Raw genomic sequence first — 25,005 nt, 5'->3', positions numbered from 1 at the left:
TGCTGAGCCGCCCTTTGGGAAGATCAGTTCAAAAGAAGTCATTCAAGGTGAATCAGGGCAATCCTCAGCTGCAAACACGTGCCTCTGCTTTTGCCGTCCTCAGCTGGTCGGCCCCCGAAAATCCAATTGACCGACTCTGAAATCCAACCCTCGGGCGTCTTGCCGTCGTTACAAGGCGAGTAATGGGAAGAGGCAAAGTTAAACTCAATCTTCGGGGGAGCGTCTGGGCGTTAAGAGCCGGTTATCAGGAGCCCGAACAACAGCGGCCAGGCCTCAATCAGGGCCAGCTGGTGTCCGTCAACCTGGCAGGAAAAACCTCTTTGTTCCCGGTTTCTTCCCTCCCAGCGGCTCCAAACACGGTAACCCAGCGTTTTCCCACACGTAGCCGTTGGGTCAGCGGGGTAAACAAGTGCCATCAGAGACGTGGGGGGAAAAAAAGCGTCGGTGAAACACAACTCAAGTGTGAGGTTTGACAGAGAGAGAGAAAAAAACCGTCTTTGATTCAGTTACGGAGGGAAGAAAGCGATTCTTGCACACCAGGGTGTTCGGCTCCACTACAAAAGATTCTCTCTGCGGCAAGATTCCCTTTTCAACTGTCAGCATCTGAACCGTCTGGAAAGGTTTCCGGGTTTTCTTTTAGCTGCGCCGCTCCAAAATAATAAAGCTGCTAACAAAATGAATTCCATATATGTTTGCATTTCAGACCACTGAGTCATCCAGGCACCTCTTAGAAGTGTAAAAATAAAAATAATAATAACAAAAAAATAGCACAGAACTGCCAACGGATGTCTTGGGATTTATTAAATGCTAAAGAAAAAAAAAAAAAAGAAAGAAAGTTACAATTGGGCAGCGATTTGTCGGAATAGCGATCCACCGCCAAGTTATCTGAATTTCTGGACGTCCTGTTGGTGTTCAAATGTTTCCAAGACTCTGCAGTCTGAATTCATTTAATTAAACACCATGTTTTTGCCTAAAAAATGTCCGCTGTGGCCTCCTGGACTGGTGGTGACAGTTCTTGCTAGCGCTCACCAATACAACAAGTCAGTTCACAAAAATGTCCACGTGAACGTAGCCTCTCGACCAGGAGACTACAGCGGATCAGGCTTCCACTCTGAATCTCCAGGATTACGCGGATGAGGAAATGTCGCCGGAGCCTCCATGAACTCATTGGCAACCAGTAAACTGGTTTAATTTAATTCCAGGGAGAACTGCGCCTTCAACGTTTGCGATAGAAGATCGTTGCGAAGGAACGGAACGGCTGCAGGGCTCAGAAAACATCACCAGACTCTAGACTGACAGTGTTGGGTTAAATAAAATGAGGAAAATTTTCTTTTCTGGGGCAAACTACCCTTTTGGGTGGTATGATAAGATAAGACTTTATTGATCCCGACCTCTGGGGGGGAGGAATCCACTAAAGTCTGTTTGTTTGCCATTTGCCTGAAGCCACTGCCTGAGAGCGGACGAGATGATCTTCTGCTAGGAAGCGGCAGAGTGCAGCGGATGGAATGAGGTGTGTGTGTGTGTGTGTGTGTGTGTGTGTGTGTGTGTGGGGTGGGGGGGTTGTGGCTCTGCACAAATCCCACCGAAGCCCCGACAGCAGCCGCGGACAGTGCACCGGCAACGGCACCGCCAGTCTTGAGCCTGTAGCAGGAAGTGAGGCTCACGACGGTCACGGCGCTTTGAACTCCAGAGACAGAGGACGGAGGAGGAGGAGGAGGAGGAGGAGGAAGAGAGCCAGAATCCCAAGTGGGAGTGAGAGGACGACTGGTGGGAAAATGTATGTAAGTGACTTAGGGAGGGACAGACGTGGTAGGGGTACAGGGGTAGGGGAGTTGGTGAATCCGTCCGTATGAACTTTGGCGGCACGACTTTGGCGGCAGTAATTAGTAAAAAGTGACTCCAGAAGTGGAGAATAAGTTCTTAGTCCTAAGCCTTCCTGCAGGGGGATTAGACTCAGGCATAATGCCTCCCCCTCGCTCTCTGCCTCCCTCCCTCCCGCAGCTCTCCGAGGTGACCAGCCCTCGCTGCCAAGTTTTGTTCCGAAGCAAACACAGCCAGCGCTCTAAGTCGGTCCGCCCCCGGAGACTGAAAAGCACTTCCATTACAGGGGAAGGCATTCTTTTATGTGTTCCACGCCTGAATATTATGGACTTACTGGACGCTTAATATTTGTGAGGAACAGAAGTGCTGGACGTGTTTTGAAAATGTATGTGTGCTATTTAAAAAAAAAAAAAATTTACATCAGAAAACTCCAAAGTAGAAAAACTGGGGCTAGCATGCTAGATATCTGCTAGCTAGCAAACCTGCTCCAAGGTACAACAGTGCATTTTTTGTTGAAATGATGAGCATAATTAGTGCTCCAATGTAGCGGAAATTTCGCGACAACATTAGCAAGCTAGCAATTGTTAGTATCTGCTAGCTAGGAAACATGCTCCTATAAAGACATTTTAAGTGAGTCCCTTTGTGACAAACTGTCTCCTTTACTATCTTTACTGTCAGTTTCTAACTTGCTGTCCAAAAAAAGCCATAGAAGAAGAAGGAGGGGGGGGGCGGATAAAAACAAAATGGTTGCAGTCTAATGGTTCAACAGCAGAAGTGACAAAATGGTGTAGTATGCAAGTTATTTCAAATAGGACACTGAACAGTATTTTTTTTAATTTGCCAATAAAAGTTATAGAAGGCCTTCATCTGTGGAAAAAGTCATAAGTGCAAAACACAGCTTTGAAATTTGGTTTGAATTATAGAAATTAATGCAGCTCAGAATAAATATCTGGCCCTCAACCGTGCCAAAGGGGCAGCGCATGAATTGGAACACAGCGTCCGTTTCCCTGACCAAACAGGAAGCCGCTGCAATTACCAGAACCAGCCTGTGGATTTGATAAAAAAGGTTTCAAATTACAGCTGACAAAATGAAAACCCTGCAGGAAGGCATCGCATTGTGAGGTCTTTGCCTGTCGCCACCATGTCTCAGCCATATGACTCACCAGACACCATTCTTCTTTCATCCTTTCGAGATAAAGCCCTCAGATGGAATTCTTCCGGGCCTTGCGCAGGACTGACGGACACACCGTGATGAAAACCACCTGCTCAGGTGTTTCGAGCCAAACCGCACGGCTGACGAGACGCCGTGGGGAAAATAATGACGTCGGTATCGGCGGTCGGCGAGGTTGACATTTAAGAGGCCTGTTGTGATGGACGGCCGAGTACGGTCGGGGTTTCACGAATCCCCTCAATTAAGCCATTACCACCAAGTATTGAGTAAACCCTTGCATCTCCTGTCTGGAGTAGCACAACGGTAATTTCCTATGTTAGCTTAGAAAATGCAACAATAATACTATTTCACTGCGCTGAGGGCATTTATTGTGATGCATCCGGAGAACTTTTAACTGGCGTCAGTGAATCGCTGTCCAATTGTGGGGTTCGTTTTCAATCAGCTCCAGTTGATGCGCTTCCACAGTAGCACGGTAGCACACTAGAAATAAAACAGGGCTCAGTTTCACATTATAACGTGAAAATGGCCACGAAATAACGTAAAAGTTTCACATTTTTCGGTGAAAGTCATCACAAAATAATGTGACGGTTTCAAGTTTTACGTGACAATTTTAACGTTTTTTTGTGAAAGTTTCAGGTTTTTACGTGAAAATTATCCCGAAATAACGTGACAGTATCGCGTTATAACGTAAAACTTATCACGTAAAAACGGGATAGTTTTACATTATAACGTGATACTCAGGTCTGTTTTTTTTTTTTTTCTTCTAGGATGGAAGCCAAGCGCGTATGTAGTCTGACACCCGAGGACGCCTTGAATGTTGAAGACCGAACAACTTGAACAAACTCCGCTAACTGGAGCACGCTGCTTGGGTCGCTGCCACGCATCTCGTAAGAAGCTGCTACTAGCCGTCCGTGCAGAGGGCGGGGCAGAGGGAAGGAAATAGAGGTTGCAGCTGCTGCGCTGGGAACGAGCAGCGACCGAGGAGGGAAAACAGAAAAAACTCAGCGGTAGCTCCCTCGGGGTGCAGCGAGGCGGCTCACGGTGCTCTCTCTTATTTATTTATTCATTTTTTTATTCTAGGATGAGAAAATGCTCTCCACCGCCCTGGCCCCATTTTCCTCCAGCCTTTTCCCCCCTCTACCGCCCGTCCCAATACTGACACACCTCCCTCCCGTCACTCCTCCACTGGGGTTTATACTCTCCCGGTGACCTCTGACCTCTGTGCCATTTGCAGTGCATGCAAACATCAGCGGAGGCATCAATCTCGCAGCGCAGGGACCCGCCCTGGGCGACGCTGACCTTCCACACGTCATCGTGCTAACACAATAAAGGATCGTCAGAACCAGAGGGCCGTCCTCCGAGGGTCCTCTATAATTTTTTTCATCCTGGAATCTGGTGGAGCAGGCCTGAACAATGAATCTCCAGAGATTTGCCAGAAAACTGCATTTTTTTGCCCTCTGTTTACAGCCTCCTGCAGGGGAAAACAAATGAAACGCTGGATTTTACTTAGTAGCTTATTGTTATCCCCAACCTAAGAGTGGCCTCAGCAGGGTATCAGGGATCTCTGTGACGTCACGAGTCACATGACCAGTCAAGCCGTTCACTTGACTTGTTTAAAAAAAAAGAAATTCTATAAAAAACTATTTAATAACACTTAGCATAGCAGTCAAGCAACAGTGACAATTTGCCAGGCATCTCCTTTGGCAGTTAGCCAGCTAGCTGGCAAGCTTGCTGCAGCAAGGGCCTATAACTTAATAGCAAATAACTTAATAGAGAATCAGGGGAATACCCTTGCACAGACGCACACACACACACACACACGCACACACACACACACAGTGTAGTTGGCAGAGCTTTGATAAATCAATCATGAGGCGGCGCTCCACACAGGCCATCAACACGACCTCGGCCACCAGCACTCCTACGCGTCCCCTCGAATCACGCAGCGATAATCAAGTGGGAGAAAAAAAACCAACATATATCTCTTCATGTATATATTCATATATCTTATCTCTTTCTTCCCACCTCGGCTCAGCGCTCCTCCATCACCGGTTGGCGTCACGCAAGGGTAAAAGGTGTGGGCTCGTTAGCTGGAGCCGAGCAAGTCCCTCCGATTCCCCTCACAGACACACGGACGAGCGTGCGCACACATCTAATAAGCACTGAGTGATGAATGATTAACCGGCGGCGCGCACACGCACGCATACACACACACACACACAAGCGCACACACAGACACAGACAGCTGGAGCAGCACAGGTGTAGAAGAGTACAGTACAGTAGAGTGGTGGTGGTGGTGGTGGTGGTTAGTGGGGAAGTAAGAGAAGAAAAAGTGCTGTACCTTTGTTTCTACCTACAGTTTTTTTTTTTTTTTTCCCGAAGAGGAGGGAGGGATGGGGGGGTCCGCAGAGATGAAAGAGGGAAGAGTGTCATCCGCCCGCGTGTGGAGCGTCGGGAGAGGAGAGGGAGAGAGAGAGAAAAGTGGGGATAAGCCGTTGTTAGTTGACAGTGAGCCGCCGCCTCCTCCTCTCCCAGCAACCCCCCCCAACCCAACCCCAAACACACACACACACACACACCCATCTAGCTGACACGACACACAGTCTGTTTACAGTCGTGCACGGCAGCGACGGGAAACACAAACATTGAAAGAAAAAAATAAATCACAGATCACAGGAGCGTCCTCGCCGTTTGTTTGTGTGTTTTTTGGTTTTGCAGAGAAGGTGAAGTGCGGCTGTGGTGGTGGTGGGGAGGGTGGGGAGGGGGGTGAGGGTGAGGGGGGTGGGGGGGGGGGGGTGGAAAGCGAAAGAAAACCTTTCAGCGCCGCCGCCGTTCTTGTTTTGAAATGTCACGAGGTGACCACTCACTCACTGACCGCTCTCACTCCAAACCTTGCAAAAACCTCCCCCTCGCATCGAGTCGGTTCGGGGGGGGGGGGGGCCTGCTGCGGCCGCGGCTCCCCAAGGTCAACAAGGTCGACTCGACATCGTCAGGGAAGGCTTTTTTTTTTTCTTTCATATTGTAATTTTCAGCATTGACGGTGGGGAATTAAACAATGGAAACGAGAATTTTAATTTCAAAGAGCATTTTAGATTGAGGGATTCAAAGACGGGCCGGGGTCGCCCAATAGAGGACGCTGGTTCACGCTGAGGGGGCGGAGCCTATCCCTGCATTTGTTTTCCACTGATTTGTTTCACCTCAGGTCAACGACCGCAATCAAAAACCTCCCACACAACCTCCCCGGATTGATTTGGAACATGTCTTTTCAAAGTAAAAGCACCCTATGAATCCCACCTAATCTGAGATTAATATCAAGATTTATTTTTCTAAGAAAACACCCTTGCTTGCCACAAACTGACTCCATTTCGGGTTTCTTCAGAATGAACGCGTCTTCATCCGACAATCAGAGTCACATTTGTATTATTCCCCTTTCCCTTTGCTTTCCCCTCCCCCTCTTCCTCTGTGCTGCGGAGGTCACTCAGGAGCAGTGCAGTGTGTCGCTGCACATTTGCCGCAGCGGAGCTGAAAACAGTGCACAATTATGTAATCGGCGGAGGAAGAGCGGCTGAAACAATGGGCGAGGAGACACAGAGTCATGGGAGGAGGAGGGGTGTGGGGGGGTGGGAGGTGGAGGCGAAGGTGAGGAGGTGAAAAACAAAACAAAAAATAAATACGCCATGCACGTGACCCTCGCAAAACACACACACACACACGCACACGCACACACAAACAGAAGCAGCAACCCAGTTCTCTGCAGCAAAAACACTGCAACACGCAAATGAACACGGACAGGTAGCAACAAACGCCCCAAAACCAAAACCAGGCAGTCAGTGCAGAGAAAAAAAAAACCCAAACAAACAACACCATGTATATATATTTATATTTATACTTATATATAATGAAACCAAGGAAAGAATAGAGTACCTTGCTCTGCCTTCAGGTGCGCGAGGCCTTGAAGAGAAGAAGAAAATGCGACGCAGAGAGACAGAGAGAAAGAGAGGAGGAGAAATTGAGCAACACGCCAATACTTGCGCCTGTATTGTCTCTGTGCATGTTTTGCACGGCCGGCAAAGCATGGCGAGCACACCGAGATGCGAAAGCTTCCCTGAGTGCGTTTGAAAGCTTTCTGTAGAAACAGGTGAATGACGGATAATATATATATGTGCATATATATTCTAAAACAAAGCCTGACTCAAATAGACGTTTGAATGCAGAATTAAAAACTCCTCGCTGTTGCCTTCTCGTCTCCTTGATTTATTTATTTATTTATTTATTTTTAGCATTACACAACTCGACGTGAACACAGTGTTTCTGGAGTTGGGCCCCTCAAAAGTGAAACTCACCTGGTTGTCTCGGAAGGGCTGCGGGGCGACGTCACGGGAAATGGACAGAAGAAGGAGGAGGAGAAGGAGGAGGAGAAGGAGAAGAGTCCGTTAGCGTCACACTACAGCTCCCGTTTGCATGCGTCTGCGCGCATGCAAAACAAACCCCACACGCGCACACCTCTGATTGCATGTGAAGGTGCAGCGAGCTGCCCCTTGACATGCCTGTTTAAAAATAACAAACAGATTAAAGAGAAGGCGTCGGTTTAAACCCCTGTGGAGGAGAAAAAAAAAACAACAACACATAGTGAAACACATCATTTCATCTGTCCCGCCTTCTCACGGAACCAGATTGAGGAGCAGCAGAACAGGAAACTCTTCATTCGAATATTTGAATGTCTACTAGCACAGCATAATATTCCTCTCCCTTTGTCATCGCACAGGGTTCCTCACGCGCGCTGCAAAGCGTGAATCCGCAACAGCGGGGCGGATTCACGGCGCCGTGAGGTTTGTGGATGTCAGGAAGTTTGGTTGTCGGACCCATGCCCTCCTCCTCCTCCTCCTGTCTTCACCATCCTGCTCACACACCACACCCGGCTTTCTTTTCTGAGGCGCTGACCCGAATTTGACACGAGCCGTTTGTGTGTGAGGGTTTTTCTCCGTGGAGGGGAACGCTCAGCGGAAGTCGGGAGTAAAAAGGAAAATAAAAAGGTTTAAAAAACAAACAAAAAAAAAAAAAAAAAAAAAAGAGAGGCATCGAGTTCAGACGGACATCTCAGGGGAATTCTCGGCGGATGTGGAACAGAGTCTCCAATCTTCTTCTTCTTGCCAGTCATGATGCAAGCGTTCAGACATCCCAGCATGCCGAGTCCTTCAGGGATCCCCCGGAGCAGCTGCGGAGCTGGGGATTGAGTTGTTGTGTGGGCCAGCGCACCACCGGACGTCTTTTCCCAAGTCAAAAAAATACTTGAGACTGAAGTGAAGAAAAACACACACACAGGCATGTTTGAGGATGCAGCTGATACTTTCACTCTTCACAGTCTGAGTTGCAGAATCTTCCGAAACGACGACTCGCTTGAGGAAGCTCATTGTAGTGGGATTTGCAACGCTGGGCGAGAAGTCCGCCAGCTAAGCTAGCTCCTAATTTAGGATTGGACAGTGACCGCTTAAGGGAGGGGCTTAGCCAAGCGTCAGTTATGTCAATTTTATACTCTTTTCTTTTCTCATATGTGTTTTGTGATTGGAATTCTGAACAGCTCACTGGAAGAATAAGGAACACTCAAAGTTGAATGGCCATGAGAGGGTTTTTTCTTTTTTTTTGCTTGCAGTACTTCAGCAGTCTGCAGAGGAGCTCAGGGAGGGGCAGTTCCCATCAGGCTTATACACACAGCAAGTTAGCTTTCAAATCCAGCCAGTGAAAAATTACAGATAACGGAGCAGCCAGGGAGGCTGGTCGGAGGAGATGCTCCACTTTGTCCTTGAAGATAAAAGGAAACTTAAAGAACTCTCAGTCTCCCCTGCAATACCTATGCGCTGTGTTGCACCCGTTGACTGTATGACCAGATGGGGGGGGGAGCCGTTGCGGCGCCACCCACTGGTTTGCGAACAGGTGTTTCGAAGCCTCGAGATTTATTTATTTATTTATTTTTCACGGTGAGTTTTCAGTTTATTTTCAAAGTCATTTGATTCCATATTTGGGTGGTGTGGGAGGTAACAACTACAGCTGACTACACTTGACTGTTGAACCGCAGCCACGCCCACGACTTCATGGCCATGTTTGTTTGATTTCGGACCAGATCAGACAATGGACATCAGGGCCTATTGGCTAAATTCTTTTTACTGGTGATTTTTTGCGCCCTCTCTTCCGTATTGGCAGCCAAAGATTCTGAGACTTTCTGCAACCATTTTTGGCGGTCCCTGCTGGCCAAACGATGGAACGCATCTTTTTGGTCTTTGAGAGGTCCAGCTGCATTTGCAGGAATCGACAAAGCAGAAATGGACGAGAGAACGTGTGTGTTTTATGATTGTTTTTTGCTTTATTTTTAATGGAGATAAACTCTAGCAGTGGCCCCCATCTGGGTTTTGTGCTTTTTCTCCGCCGACGTCACAGCTGCTGGAAGAAACGATACAAAATCCCCCAAAAAATGACCCCGGAAAAAACAGGGATTAACGTTGGAGTGGCTTTTTTTCCCCAAACGCTGCAGAGAGACGAGGCGGCTGCAGTCGTCCTGCTATTGCGCACTCCCCGTTGCACCCCCACCCACAGAAACCACAATCACCCAAAACATGTACCAGGTTAACGTGCTGTCACCTCCTCTAGGACAAATGCTCCGCTGAAGACCTGGACGTGGTCCCCCGGAGGCTCTCGGAAGGAAGGAGGGAGGGAGGGAGGTGGCGCTAAACGCAGAGAACAATACCGGCTATCCTCCCTGGTTCGACGACTGCAGCCTGATTGGTTAATGTATCATCAGAGAGCTGCGGGTAACACAATCGAAGGCCAAAATGCGTCAGATTATCCAAAAAAAAAAGGTGTATTTTGCTTGCAAAACACAGGTATTTATTCATTTTTCACCACTAGGTGCTGCCAAATCTTACACGCTGGACCTTTTCCGAAAAGGCAAATCGTGCCGCGGAGCCAGCGGAGGACATTTGAAACGGTTTGTGATTTATTTATTTATTTCCCCCCCGCCCCCGATGGTTAAGGTCCAAAATGGTCGCTGCATGTGGAGGGTGACATTGGAGGGGGGGGGGCCGAGCGGAAAATCGGAGGAGGGGACGGGCGACCCGGTGGACGGAAGACGGCGCTCCAGCGGAGACCCCTCATGCGTGCTTCCTCCATTCTACCCCGCTGCCCCCCCCCCCGCCCCCACCACCACCACCCCTCCCTCCCCTGCCCCGCCTTCAACTCTCTGACGTTGCAAAACGCCCGTCGCGTTCAGGAAAAAAAAAAAAGAATCGCCGCCTCGTATGCTAACGCTGCCGCTGCGTGCGTGTCCAAGCGCTCGCTGCCTCATTTAGATAAAATCCCCCCCTTCTCTCTCACTCTCCCCTCTCCAACCCGCCCCCCCCTCCCCTCCCCTCCCGGTCTCCACCCAGATGTCAAAGCGGCCGGAACAAGCCAATGTGCTGCCGAGGACATGTGGTCCGAGCGTAATCCCCCCTGCTCTATTTTACCAGAAACATGGCCTGCCTCAAATCCAACGCCGCGTTATTTTCAGCTCGGGCACTAGACACAAATGCCCTCCGCGCTGGAATCAGCCGACTCTCCCCCACCCCCACCCCCACCGCCACCACCATCACCACCGCCGCCGTCACCACACTGCACCGTTTTTTTTCCTCCCCTCCCCGTGACCTAGTTTTTCATGGTAAGATTATTGTAACTGTCATTTTTTCCCCCCTCATGTCTGTTTATTAATCCCCGGGCTAAGCTTGAAGGCGCCATTTTAGCACTTCTCTAACAGTTTGCCCTTCAATTACTGGCCTTCCATCAATTATTTTTTCTTCTTCCTTTTTTTTTTTTCCTTCCGAGGCAAACATTTACTGCTAATGTGCGAGATGGGTTTCGTAGGGAGTGGGTGAGAAAAATCATTTTCCATATTCATCGAACAATCCAGCGCGGCTCGTAATAACCTTGACCTTATGCATATATCACTGCGGACCGACTAAAAGTCCCCAGGTATCCCGGAGACTCCATAACGTGGCCCCCATTAATTTTTACGGAGGGCGAACGCGGAGGGGCGGAGCCCCGGTAGCCCCATCATTACGCTGATATTTGAACAGCTAATAGCAGGAGAAAGAGTCGGTTATATGTATCGGATATTAAAGACGACTCGGCGTGTTAGGGGTCATCGGCGGTGACAAAGGGGGGCGGGGCTCTGAGGGTGACGTCTAATTGGAGGGCGCTGATGTTTCTCAGTCATTCTGAATCTGGCTGCTGTTTTCTGACTATAACAGTCAATTCTGGTTGGATGTTCCTGATTATAAAAAATACAATTTCTGTGCTAGAGTGGTGTGGAATCAGAGTGCTCCGTGCACATATGCAATAGTGCACGGAGCACTATAAATATATATATATTTGTATATATATTTCTTTCTTTCTTCTCTTCATCATCCAAAAAACTATGTGCTTTTAAAGATAAAGTTTTCTCTCTGATTATCTTTTAGCGCCACCTCCCATCAGGGCAGGAATGGAAGTCGCACCAGTGGGTTTAAAACTCGCACCTGCATTTCATGGCTGCAAAGCGGCTCCATCCGGAACGCTGCCTTTTCAGGAATAAAGGAGGAAAAAATACTGTAACGCCTGCGTGCGTGCGTGCGTGCGTGCGTGCGTGCGTGCGTGCGTGCGTGCGTGCGTGCGTGCGTGCATGGGTGCGTGCGTGCGTGCGTGCGTGCGAGTGTTCGTGCGGATGCCCTGGCAGCCGCATCTCCATCCACACGGCAGGAGCAGCTGAACATGTGTTTCACAAAGCCCAATATTTATGTTGCTAAGCCGCAGGCTGACAGCTCGGCAGAGTGGAATTTTGCGGGACACTGAAACAAAACAAACAAACAAACAAACAAACAAAAAAACAACCTTAAAATCGGGCTGGAGCGCCACAATTTGGCGCTCTACTCGCTCCCACCCACTTTCTTTTCTCTCTCTTTTTTTTTAAACTCCTTTCTTGCGCTAACACATGCTAATTCAATCCACTTCTCCGTTTGCCCCCTCCAGGCCAGTGGGCTAGCAGGCTGCTATTAGGAATACGGCTGGCGAAATGTTTCGAAGGCCCAGTCAACTCAGTCAGTCAGTCAGCAGCCGGCCATCTGCCGTTTTAACGAGCAGCTCCGGGGCCTCGACGCTTCGTGTGCTGCGTGCGTCTGTTTGTGTGAGTGTGTGTGTGTGTGTGTGTGTGTGTGTGTGTGTGTGTGTGTGTGTATCCGCGCAGCAACGCGAGCCCCTCTGCCTCCAAGCCCCTTAAACCTAGGAACATACGCGCACGTGCACACACACACACACACACACACCTGTGTGTGTGACAGATTGCTTTCACTGCCCGTTAAGGAAGATCGCAATCAACAGCAGCGACGCCGACAGAGACAGGTGTGCTTTGCGCTCGCGCGCACATCTGCGCTCGCTAGCGGGTGTGTGTGTGTGTGTTTGTGTGCGGGCGCGGGGGCGGGTGGGAGGGAGGTTATTCGCCGGGAAAAAAAACGGCCCGTTCCACTGCATGGCTGTTTTAAGCAAGCATTCCGAGAGTCGTAGAGCGGCGAGATATTAAAGATTTAAAGTGAGTTAGCGAACCAAAAAAAACGATAAAAACTAAAAAAAAAAAAAAAAAAAGAGTAGGCGGGCAAATTAGCCATCTCTATTTTCATTAGGACCCCCCTCTGTAATTACGCTTCCCATGCCCTCTGCGGCATAATCAACAATTGGCTACATCGGTTAACGGGAGGAAGGCGGCAAGGACGTTAGCGTGCGCCGTCCTATCCGTTTGGTTTTCCTCTCAGATGTAGCGGGATTATAGGTGTCCAAAGCGGCCGATACGACAGGACAGCAAGTGCAAATGACAGCAGCTGTTATCTTTGAAATTGGGTCTTTTGTTTTTTGTTTTTTAATCAGCATATGTTAAAAAAAAAAATCTGTACTCGTATCAGTGTAAACGATACTGGCTCCGAAATTGCTTGGTATTGGTATGGTATGGTATGGTAAAAAAAAAAATATATAAAAATATATATATATATATATATATATATGTATATATATATATATTTTACTTATATTTTTTAAAGACACAGTAGGAAGTGACACGTCAGTTGCATCCGAGGCGCAAACTCAGACCACTGACTAGAATCGGTCAATGTCTGCGTCTCTCGAGTGAGAGTAGCAACAGCACAGGGAGGAAGTAAGTAAGGGAGTGAGTCAGTAAGTAAGGGATGCTTCTTGTCCAATCGCCAGCCCTCCTGGGAGGAATCGGGGGTGCAACATGGCCTTGGGTAGAGAGCTGAGCGCTGTAGGGAAAAAAAAAAAAAGGAACCTTGGTCGTCGTCTCAGCTCCCCTCTCAGACAAATGGTCCTCCTCTTCCTCTTCCTCTTCCTCTTCCTCCTCCTCTTCCTCCCATCCCTCCATCAAATGTTTGGACAGAGGCGATGAGATGATGTGAAGAGGGAGGGAGGGAGGGAGGGATGGGCGCAAGTCCGAGCCTGCATGCTCGGCAGTATCGCGTGATGTCCAGAGCCGTGCCAGCGGCGGGCACTTAAGGCTTTAAGCTCCCAAAAAAAGTCCCCCAAAAAAGCAAGCTTCGTTTGAGGGGGGGGGGTGAAATGAAGAACGTTGCATGAAAAAAAAACAGCTCTGAAAAAAAAATCAGTGGAATCGCCTTTAATGCTGACAAACTGTGACACCGTGACTGCAAACAGGAGTGCGCAGCCTTTCAGTGAGCGTTCCCCTCCGTGCTTTTTGGAGCTAAAATGGAGTCACCCTCCCCCCATACCCTCCCGTCTCCCTCCCCGTGGCACATTAGTCAGGTTCGCATGGACAGGAAGTGGGTCAGCGGTGGAGGAAGAGCGGACATGGGTCTCCTCTTCACACGATATCTTAAACAGTTCAGTCACAGAGCGGAAAAGGGAGTTTTTGTCCGGTCGGGGGATTTTTTTTTTTTTTTCGCACTCGTTTGAAAACATGAGGTCAAACGAGGGCGTTAGCCGCTACCGCTAGCAGCAGAATTAGGGGTTTTATAGTTTAGCAGCCTGTAGTTTAGCGTATGATACAAGGGGGGGGGGGGGTTGGTTGAAAATGTGGGGGTTGGAAGTATCCAGAGGTAACTTTGTGAAAGTGGGTCCTGCGTTACGTCAGAATAAGACGTGAAAAGTTAGAAAATGTCAACTCTGCATCTCATTACACACAGCGAGCGCACAAAAAAAAAACCTGTTGACCTTGGCCCAAAAGCAGAGAAGAAGAAGAAGAAGAAGAAGACGTAGAGAAGAAGATTTATTTCTCATCCAAATATTGTATATCTTTATACCTTCAGGTCCTCTTCCTTTTCTCCCCCACTTTTTTCATACCGCCGTGCAAAAGCGGAATTCATTCAACGCCGAGGGGGAGAAGTGAGTGAGCTTTGCAATTTTTCGTCGGATCAGCTAATACCACGTCCGCAGCCTCCACTCGTCACAAGCAATCACTGCGCACGGACAGGAAACGCTGAGCGCGTTGCCTTCAATTCCACCTCCACATGGAAAATAAAGACTTGTTAAAATAGAGAAGAAAAAAAGAAGCACTAAGTGAGCAGCAACCAGGAAATGTTTTCATTTCAGAGACGACTCGCTCGGAAAGCCAATGTGTGTATTTGCTCTGTTGTTGTTGGTTGCCTCAGTGCTTTAGGTGCTGATTGTGTGAGCCGCTGTCTTACAGAGCGTCGGCCTTTTCAAGATGGCAACTCCCTGGTGCGAGAACACGAGCCAGAAAAGTTTTTAGTGCGTGTGTGTGTGGGTGTGTGGGTGTAATTCGACAGCTCCTTCTTGTGCTGGAGGAAAAAAAGTGGGTTAGCTTGACACACCCTGTTTAGAACTTTTTCATTTCGAGGAACTAGGGGCTAAAGGCTGGTAGCCAAACGACACGTGATTCTGACCCACAAACCAACGAGAAAAGTGCATGCGCAGAGTAGTCGGCCACCTTTGCTAGCTCGCCACAGTACAATATACCTCTATATCGATACGTCTGGAAAAACCACCTCATGAGAGCGTAAAACCTATTTAGCGATCTTTGACAGATTTTTCGAAATTTAGGCATATGCAACACCAGTTTTTTTTCCCGCAATATTTAGGTTTTGTGCAATTCCAGGGGTAATAGAAATGCAGCGAGTGACAGTGTGTCTTTTTTCCTGGTGGTGTTAGCTGGTGTCGCGAGCAAGCTGAGCAATGGCGACCAATTCTTCTGCTCAAGCACGACAAAGTGTGTGTTAATAGGCAATGTTGGTGTTGATATGATGTTTCATAATAAACTGCAAACATTTCCAAAATCAACGTCTTCCAGTTCAGCTAGCTCCTCAGCTAGCGACTCCACACGTCTGGAAATCACAAGGACATCATTAAATGCAGGTGACAAAGGCCAATGCAAGTTACTTAAAGCAACACTTGTAAGGAATAACCATGAAAGTATGAAGCGTTCTTCGAAGAATTATTTAATGTAACTCTTTTTAGGGCTGAAAGTGAAACATACGTCAGCTAGCTTATACGCTACGTGAATAATGAGTTCACTCAAACTTCTTTGAATCCACACCTCCTCCTCCTCCTCCTCCTCCTCCGACTTGACCCAAAAAAACACTCTTGGCTCTTACCTTCAGTACAGTATCGACCCACATATCCGGTCTTGGAGCAGTCGCAGTACGGCTCCCCGTCGGCCAGAGAGCAGACGCCGCCGTTCTCGCAGGGGCTCTCCGTGCACAGGCCCATCATCTCCAGGCGCACCATGCGGCTGTCGATGAGCGCCGGCGGCCGCAGTTTATTCCCGTAGCGGAGGTCTGCGATAATCCCCTGGAACGGCGGCAGGTCGCGCACGGAGGGCAGGGTGATGGCCGAGTCGCGGATGTCCCCCGGCACCCCCCCGAGGAAGAGGTCGCTGACCACCTTCATGAACTGCCGCTGGGGGCGCACCTCGCCCGCCTTGGCGCGCCCGCCGTCCACCGCCAGGCCGCTGCGCAGGTTGTGGCGGCTGACGGCGGCCGAGTGCCAGCGGCCGTCGTCCACCGCCGCCTCCCACTCCACCGCCGTCTCGGCGCAGTCCACGCTGAAGCGCAGCCGCAGCCGGCCGCCGGCCAGCGCCAGCAGCAGGAAGTCGCAGTAGCCGCCGTCGTCCAGGTAGAGCAGCACGCCGTCCGGTCGCGAGGTCTTGAAGCGGAAGGTGAGGTCGCCCCGGGAGCTGGCGTCCCAGCGCAGGTAGCGGGCCCACTGGCCCTCGGAGCCTGGGAAGTCCAGGCCCAGGACGCCGCTCAGCAGCAGCAGGAGGAGGACGAGGACGAAGACGCGGCGGCCGAGCGGGCGGTCGGGATCCATCGTCGAGAGTCGCGGAGGGCGAACCGCAAAAGGAGGCGGGTTAAACTGTGCGCGTGTGTGTGTGTGGTGTGTGTGTGTATATCCTCAAAGCGTCAGTCACACCTGATTACGGCAGCGTTCCGAGACTCATCTGCTCCGACGGATATATTCCAACAGGTAATTTCGCTGTTGAAGGGCTGGAATACAGTGCAGCGCAGTATCTTATCTGTACTTGCCACTCTTTGAATCTTTTTAACTTTGTATTTTTGTAAAACGTATATTTAACCTGCCACTCGCCACTTTTTAGACTCTTTTTTTACACTTTCTTTATTCCACGTATGTTCGATCCCGTCAGGTTCTGCCACACCAACATTTCACTACCGTGACAGATAAATCTTGGATTCTTGAATTTTGAAGCTGGCGCAATATCCTTGCTTTTCTAAGGGCGTGGAGGCCGATGTAGCGGCGGTACTGCGGGGTTGAAGCCCGCACACGGGAAAATCCAACTTCCACTAGAAACCCGGCCGTGAGACGGGGGTGGATCCTTCCTTTCCGGGTTCCTCAGTGGTGCAGCGCCTCGTCCTGCCGCTTCTCTTTGAGTCGACTTCCCGGGTTGAAGGGCGCGACCTTCACGGCTGGACCGGACTCCTGCCCCATGGTGTTGCTTCCCAGCTTCGGGCAAACACGAACAAGAAGAAACCAGAACAGAGAACACACACAAAAAAAAAACTCGATCAGCAAATGGTGTACTTTTTTTGTTCTGGCCCGACGTCAATTAGCCCCGAAAAATTCAGCCGCTTTATCAATAATGAATACGTCAACGTCTCCGCTGGAAAATAAATTTAAAAAATACAATTTTTGAGCAAGCAAACACGTTGGAAGGCCTTGAAGAAAAAAGAAAACATGGCTGGAATTTCGTGGCGGTCGGGTTGGTATTGATTAGCTCGGCTGGAGAAGTTAATTCAGAGGGGTTTTGTTTTGGGGTTCTTTTTTCTCATCAATTGGTTGAAACAAAAACATAATTGAAAGGAGCTGAGCGGAGCTGAGCTGAGAGACGCAGCGCAGGATTAAAGGGCAGGACCATTTAATTCAATGAACTGAAATAAATGCGGGGTTCTGCCTCGTAGACAAATACATCTGCACGATTCATTTCGCATTCATTTAAAAAAAAAAAGGAAACATCTCTTAAATTCCTTTTGCTAATTCTTGACCTTTGATTGACAATCAAGACGAGTCTCAGTCTTAAAGTATCGACTGTTGAAAGCTGTGGTGCCATACAGACATGCAGCAGGAAAGAAGGAAGTATTTCCATCAGCTGCTACTGCTACTGCTACTGCTGCTGCTGCGGGTGGAAAATCCACCAAGGTGTGCCGCAGCGCGGGCTAAGCTGGGGCCGCCGCTAGCACGCTAGCACGCTATCAGCGCGGGGGTCTGCCGGCACCCTGATAAACACGACTAATTACCCGCTGCCACTCTGTCCCATTCGCATGTCTTTGGGGGATTTGCCATCATAAACAGCAATTCAGGAAGCGGCGCGGACGCCGCCACTCCACATTTGACTCGGTCCCGCTATAAGAACATACTGAAGTGCAGCATCCCTGCAGAATATTAACAAGCCGGGCAGCGGCGGCAGTTGTTTGTTGCGCTGTTTAAATTTGCTCAGCAGAGCTAGAAATGAATCACCGGGCTGAAACCTTATATGTGTGTGTACTCTTCCAACCCTTTGCCCTTGCAATTGTTTTGGCAGCGGGCTGCCCACCAGACAAGCGCGCCGTCCAATCATGACAGCAACACAGAAGCCGCGCAACACAATAGGGCCTTTAACCACCTGCCCTGAATAGTTAATCTCGCTGCAGCAGGCCGGCTATTGAATTGCGGTAACCGATACCTATGCTAATGCCGCGCACTCTGAGTGCGTGTGTGTGTGTGTGTGTTTGTTTGCGCGTGTGTGTCTGTGTGTGTGTGTGTGTGTGTGTGTGTGTGTGTGTGCGTCCGTGCGTCTCCCTGACAACGCCCAGGACGCCTGCTCAGATCGACATGTTTGCCTTAAAAGTCACTTCTTCCGGGTGAAAAAGGTCCCATGCGCAGCGAGGAAGAAGCGGCGACAGTCCTCGCTGTTTTTTAGTTGTTTCTTTTTCGCTCGACTCGAAACCCGACGCGCCGGTTTCCTATTAAAAGCTGGAGCCGGCCTGCTATTAAATTAACAAGACTTTTGGCGTCAGGTGTCTCGGTAAAGCTTCTTGGGTGGGGGGGGGCTTTAAAGAGCACGCTGACGAAGCTAACTAGCATTAGCTTTGATATTCAAGTGAAGCGTCTAAAATGAAAATGTGAAAGACTTTTTTTCTTGCCTTGAGATAGTGGCTGACCTTTGACCCCCACCCACACCCCCCAAAATTGGCAAGTTTGTGTTTGGAGGGGATATACTATACTATATATGTATATATCTATATATGTATATAGATATATATGTATATATGTATATATATATATAGATATATATATATATACATATATATATATATATATGTATAGATCTATATATACATATATACATATATAGATATGGACCGAGTGTGGCGCTTGCTCGAGTTATTTCGCCCACCACCATCGCGAGTGAACAAGGAGGAACTTGGGGAAACGTAACTTTGGGAGGGGAAAGGTGACTCTCCTGATTCTGACGACGCTAATGAGGTCATCACTGGCTTAGCACGACCCTTGGCTTCGCTTTGGATTTTAGCTAGCCTCTATTCGGTCAGTGCGGGACTTCTCTGCACAGCAGAAGAAAATAGTTGATGTCACTAAAATGTAGCACATATACAAACATCCAGCTTTGCTTTTTGTCAGACTCAGTCGGCGACTCAATGCCAAACGGTTTCTCTTTGATGGATAGCGCAGTGAAAAACGTACTATTTCTTACTATGATTCCTTTAGCCTGATACTGTATTTATAATGGATTCAGCTGTTTGACAAAGAAGAATTAAGAAACTGAATTCCTCAATCCGCTTTTCTTTTTTTTTTTTACTGTTAAAGGTCACAAAGCTAAACATTAGCACGATGACCCGCACAGCAGGAGCTGAGACGTCCCACTGAGACGCCCCACTGTGTCGACCCGACTGCCTGCGAATCCTCGTTTTTTTTAATCCCAGACTCCAGCAGAGCGGCCCGATACATTACATTCCCCCCGAAAACTATCTACTAGCTCCAGAAAACAGCATGTTTAGCCCTCTGTTTGCAGCCTCCTGCGCAATAAAAACCCAACGGCTATTCGATTCTGGCCACAAGTAACACTTTGTCAGTCAGTCAAGTCTCAGAGGGCGGAGCCAACATCTGGCTGGAGGTGCAGAGAAATCAGTGGCCTTGTGTGACATCACAAAGGGCAGATTTTTCAGAAGGAAGCGTTGGACTCCTGACTCAGAAAGATTGAAACACTGATAAAGTTCATTTCATCTCGTATTTGACACAATATCTGACACTTTGTCTTGATTGTGCGACATGGTGCCCCATCGCTAGCCCCCTGATTATGGGAATTTCTCACTCCTAGTGGCGGAGGGGGCAAATTGCAGGCTGCCCTCAGGCTCCCCATGGGTAATTCACAGGCAGAAACAGTCGGACTTTCCTCGCAAATCAGAACCGAATCCATACGTTTTGCATGTCATGGCCTCCTTCAAAATCGATGCGGCCCGCGTCACCGTCACGGCGACTCTCAATTCCTGTCGGAGTTTTTTTTTTTTTCGAGCGCTCTCGAATAAGTGTGTTTCCGGGATAGACGCGATGAATTATTAAACGGAGCAGGATATGAGATGACCTGCGCGGGATACCGTCGCCGGCCATGAATGATGCATCAAACCCCGGGCCGGCCTCAGCGTTGCAGATTTATTGACATGTTTTGTAATACAGCCCAGCCCCCTCAACCCCCCATCACGCTCCCGAGAAGCCCCACCTCTGCCCCCCCACCCACCCCCACCACCACCACCACCACCACCACCACCTCCCTCTCCGCCCTGCCGTGCTCCCTGTCCATCACGAGCCGCAGCCTCCAGGAACAATTCAATCCCACATCAGTCAAAGGAGAGACAAGCGGTAGCCCCGGATTGGCCCGACCTGCTACAATCCACCGGTTGGTCAAAGTGAGGCACGGGGACCCTCGGGGGGGACCTTTGGGGGAGATTTAGCGGTCACAGTGAAAATGAAAATTATATATTAAAGCAATGGCAGTGTGGAAATCTGTCTTTAGTCTTATGGACCTAATTCTTTATTTATTTGTATATATATATATTTTTTTACAGCTGCATCTTAATGTGTCGTCACGGTTGCTTTTGAAAACGTTTCAAACGTTCAGCAACATGCTGTAATTTCTGTTTACTCTGAATTAGCGCGCTGCTCCAAATCCCCGGAGAGCCATAAAGGTTGTCACTTTCAATTTTCTTTTCTTTTTTTCCTCCTCTCTCTCTCTCTCTCTCTCTCTCTCTCTCTCTCTCTCTCTCCCCCTAACACAGACCCCGAGGCGTTGCGTTCGCGCAGGAAACGTCACCCAAACAGGCTCAACGCACCAAGATCGCAAATAATGGTCGATCACGACCGACATTCCGAACACCGGTGTCCGAGTGTGCTTGACTTTTCTTTTTTTTTGGGGGGGGGGGGGGGGGGGGCTTAGAGGGGTTGTGAGCTGAGAAATCCGACCCTCTGCCCCGATGAATAAAACAGCGAGCAAGGTTTCTTTTCCTTCTTTTTTTTTTTTTTTTTTTTTATCCCTATTCTGCTCTGCACACGATGGTGGTACATGGTGTCGCCGCTGCAGTTGAAGGGGCATGAGGGCTCATTTTCAGACGAGGCGACGGTCGATGCATTCGCTCGCAACTCCTCCAAGTCATCGCCACAAGTTCTGCCAGTTTCCAGCCCGAGTGTGGCGCGCGCGCCGTGTCGTTGCAATCTGCGAGCGGTCCGCGCCGGTCGCGAGGCGCCGAGGAATGAAACTTCGACTCCCGACGCCACTTCACCCATCAGCCACAAATTATACTTGTCGTCAAAACAGCCATCCGGCGCGCATCCCCCCCCCACCTCGTCCTCATCCTCATCCTCCTCCCCGCAACCGCACAAAACCTCGCCGCGCTCGCCTCGGTTCAGCCGGTCGTGCGCGCTTTCGCGAAAAAAATTAAATAATAAACTCCTTAGTCTCAATCATCTCAGCCCCTGTCGCCAGCAAGCAAAAGTCGTCGAAATCCACATCATTCGCTGCGACATGAACTTACGAATCCGACTGACGTCCTCGCGCAAACGCCACATTCACAATTGATGGAATTCAGAAAGAGCCGAGTCTGGCTCCTTACCTCGCCGCGCAGAGAGATGCGACCCCCGGTCGAATTGAAGAGAAGAAGGAGAGAGTCCGTGTGCAAAAAATAAAAAGAAAATGAAAGAAAATGATTATAAAATTAATCCCGAGGAAAACTCCATCCAGACGAACGCGGCGTCGGCGCTGCTGTGGTGCCCGCGCTGCCGGGATGCTGATGCTGCTGATGAGGAGGTTATTATATGGCTGAGGCGCAGTGGATGGAACGGCAGCGGACCCGCTCCTTCCGCCGGCTTAGTGAATGCGCATCTCTCCGCGCGGCGCACTCGGCGCAAATGATGATGATGACGATGATGATGGGGGCCTTGGAATTTTTTTTTTTCTACCACACCGACTCTCTGACCCGCCTTCCATACCGTGGGTGGCTAAAAAAAAAAAAAAAAAATTAAATCCGGGTTGGAAAAAATAAAAAAGGCCCTCAGGATAAATTGGCAATTATAAAAACGACTCCTTCCTTAATCTTGGATGTGCTTTTCATCTATATTTTCCGGAAATAGTATTTTGTATATGCTGAAGGATGCTTCTCGGAATTGACTCCATAACATGTTTTAAAGGCAACATTATCTGAATAATATGATGGCATGATATGTTACAAAATCATCTTTGCAATTCATTGGCTGGTGATGTTCTTCTCACTGACACAGCGCCCCCATGCTGGCTACGAGTGGAACATTAGACGTAATTTAGCTAGCTTACAGTCAGGTGAGACATGTTGCGTAACTGCTGCTCTGAAGCAAGAGGTGCCAGGCAGGCAAGTAACGTGACCCCTTACCAAACCAAAAGGGGGCGCAATGTCAATGGCAGTATTGTCGTTCCACTTCTTAGAGGCCAATGATATTTTCAAGGTTTAAATAAGTTTTATGTTATTATATTTGTTCACAATGCTTTCACACTAAAGACAGATAGATATGTAGTTTGCGTTTCAGGCCTGTCTGATTTATCACTTTGATTGGCTGTCCCAGATTCACGCTTATTGAAGAATCATCTACATTAAATTATAAAAATAGCCAAACCAACACAACATGGCAAGAGCAGAGAAAAATAAACTACAACGTCTGTCTAGGCTTTTGAACTGGTTGATGTCGAGCCCACACCTGGAGTTCAGCACCCTGGACAGCTCCCCAGCGTCACATGTCTTGCGTTCCAAGCGGGCGTTTCAGGGTTCAGCACCTTGGACAGCACACCGGGGTTCTGTGCGATGCCCCCAGTGGGCCTCATGCCAGGGCGCTGTCCGTGGTGCTGAAATCCCCGTCAGGCGGCACTGGCCCAATGCAGAGGAGGATCCTGCAGGATCTGCGATGTTTTGTTTGCTTGGTAAATATTTAATTGGCGGTGACGTTGACAGAAGACGTATCCCATGTTTTCTCATTTATTCTCAGTATGTATATGCTCTATGCTCTCTTTCCATTTGTTCTCGGTGTAATGTTGCATATTTTACCGGGGAAAACAGTCAGTGTGTGACAAAATATCCCTTTGTACAGATCTTTTTTTTAATACACAGTCAATATTTGTTTACGTTCTTGTAACACAAATGACCCAAGTTGTACTTGAGGGGGGGGTTCCACACATACTTCTTCCTGCACCCCCACTGAACTGCAATGTCATCTGCTGATACAGAATGGTAATGTTGATACTGCTGATTATGTATGATGATGTATGGAATTTGTATAATAGGCCACAGTGTCCACTGATCTGGGAAATAAAGGGAGAGGGCTAATGAAATAGTGGCACCCAAGTGTGGCTGATGCAGCTAACGATCCAAATCCTACAATGGATGAACGCACACACACACACACACACACACCCACACACATACATACACAGTGGGGCCTGGAAAGTATTAAAGACAGCACAGAGTTGAGTCTACCAGCTGTATAAAAAACTGAGTTCTGTAAGCTGGGCTTAAGGGAGTCTAGACTGGGGGTCAGTCAGTGTGGTACAGCCTGAGGGCCTCGACCTGATCTCTGACTTATGGAGACCCTGGAGATAGTACTTTCAACCAATAGCGTGACTCGCGGATTCTCTCCCTCCACCAACTACATTGGGAAGACGCGGCGGGTTCCTTTTGGAACTGAGTCAAATCTTAGCCGAGCCACAGAGAAACAGCTTGAGGCGAGAGGGCGACTTTTGACTGAGGCGGGCCTGCAGGGAGACGAGGAGAGAGACATCAATGGCCTTGTCTTGCTCTGTGGAAGGAAAACAAGTCGGATCGACCACGGGAGCAACAGAGGTGGTGCGCAAAAACGGAATAAAAACAATGGAACAATCTTGGAAGAGGAAAAACATGATGGAGACAAACACAGCACAGTCCCGTGCAAGACCGTAAATAATGGCCTGAAGACACTAAAATAGAAAACCAGTAAAAAAAAAAAAAAAACACATTGATCTCATCAAGCTAACGCTCTGTCTCTCCCCCAAAGTTGTACGACTGTTTGTAGGTCTGCATGGATTCCGTCATCATCACAATTAGAGGAAGATCAAACCAGAGTGACTGGATCTTGAGAGCACTGCTCTTCTTTATTTTACAGGGAAAAAAAAGAATCTCGCACCAGATGAATCAATTCTGAAAACCAACCAAAACAAGTCTTGAAGAAGCAGATGAAAGAACTGCACCAAAACCACCACCGTGGGGCGCTCCGCCTACAAACGCCAGGAGATTGAGAGACTGTCGCGGTTACGAAAGACGTCCTGTGAGAAACGAGCAAAGGCGACGGGAAGCCGCAGACATTAACCCGCTGCTGGAGGAGGTGAATAACAACTGCGTGATGAACAGCCCCGAAATGAGGCACCGAGGTCTAATAGGAATCAAATGAAACAATCTCCTGCATCTGCTGTAAATTGAGGCCATTTGTTACTTTGAATAAGGCTGCAAGGCTAAGAGAACAAAAAAAAAAGAAGAAAAAAACAAGAGGGAGGGTGGGAAAAAGAATCATGGGGGCCATTCTCGTTGAACTACTGCGGAGGCAAAGCTGACCTTGATTGATGAGTTTGTCTCTGCTACTTGCTTTTTTAGAATCGTGATCGCATACAGCTTTCAAAGCCTGATGCGTGCACTGCTGGCTTTGAAAGTGCTGGGAGCTGACGCCGCTCCTCACGGAATAAAGACACATTTGTTTTGAGTCGTCGCGATCTTAGTTGCAATCTTAAAGTTGCATAGGCAAGATCAATGCACACTTGAATTGCTATTTTCTCCTCATTAAAAATTAAATTACAACAATAAACCAATGAAGTAATAATAATAATATCCTCCAATTGATCGTCCGGTCCTGATTGACGAGCCAAAATCCCAGCAGAGCATTCTGGGATTTGCAGCATTAACGGTACGCTATTATTCAGC

At 48.7% G+C, this 25,005-nt stretch overlaps 1 protein-coding gene across 1 annotated transcript in view; it reads right to left on the bottom strand.

Moving 5' to 3' along the window:
- The window catches only part of nrxn3b (neurexin 3b), a 272,751-nt gene extending 255,946 nt beyond the window's left edge, over positions 1-16,805 (bottom strand). The window contains exons 1-2 of the mRNA XM_076048392.1: positions 15,628-16,805; positions 7,336-7,353 (exon numbers count right to left, since the gene is read on the bottom strand). Coding sequence (XP_075904507.1) covers positions 7,336-7,353; positions 15,628-16,342 — 733 coding nt within the window. The 5' untranslated portion in view covers positions 16,343-16,805. The remainder of the gene's footprint in view (positions 1-7,335; positions 7,354-15,627) is intronic.
- Positions 16,806-25,005: the final 8,200 nt, after the last annotated feature.

The sequence above is a fragment of the Nelusetta ayraudi genome, unplaced genomic scaffold, assembly GCF_046127955.1.
Source record: "Nelusetta ayraudi isolate G7.1 ecotype Tasmania unplaced genomic scaffold, CSIRO-AGI_Nayr_v1 ptg000100l, whole genome shotgun sequence".
NCBI lineage: Eukaryota > Metazoa > Chordata > Actinopteri > Tetraodontiformes > Monacanthidae > Nelusetta > Nelusetta ayraudi.
Note: the sequence above shows the minus strand (reverse complement) of the source record. Positions and strands in the feature narration are given on the sequence as shown.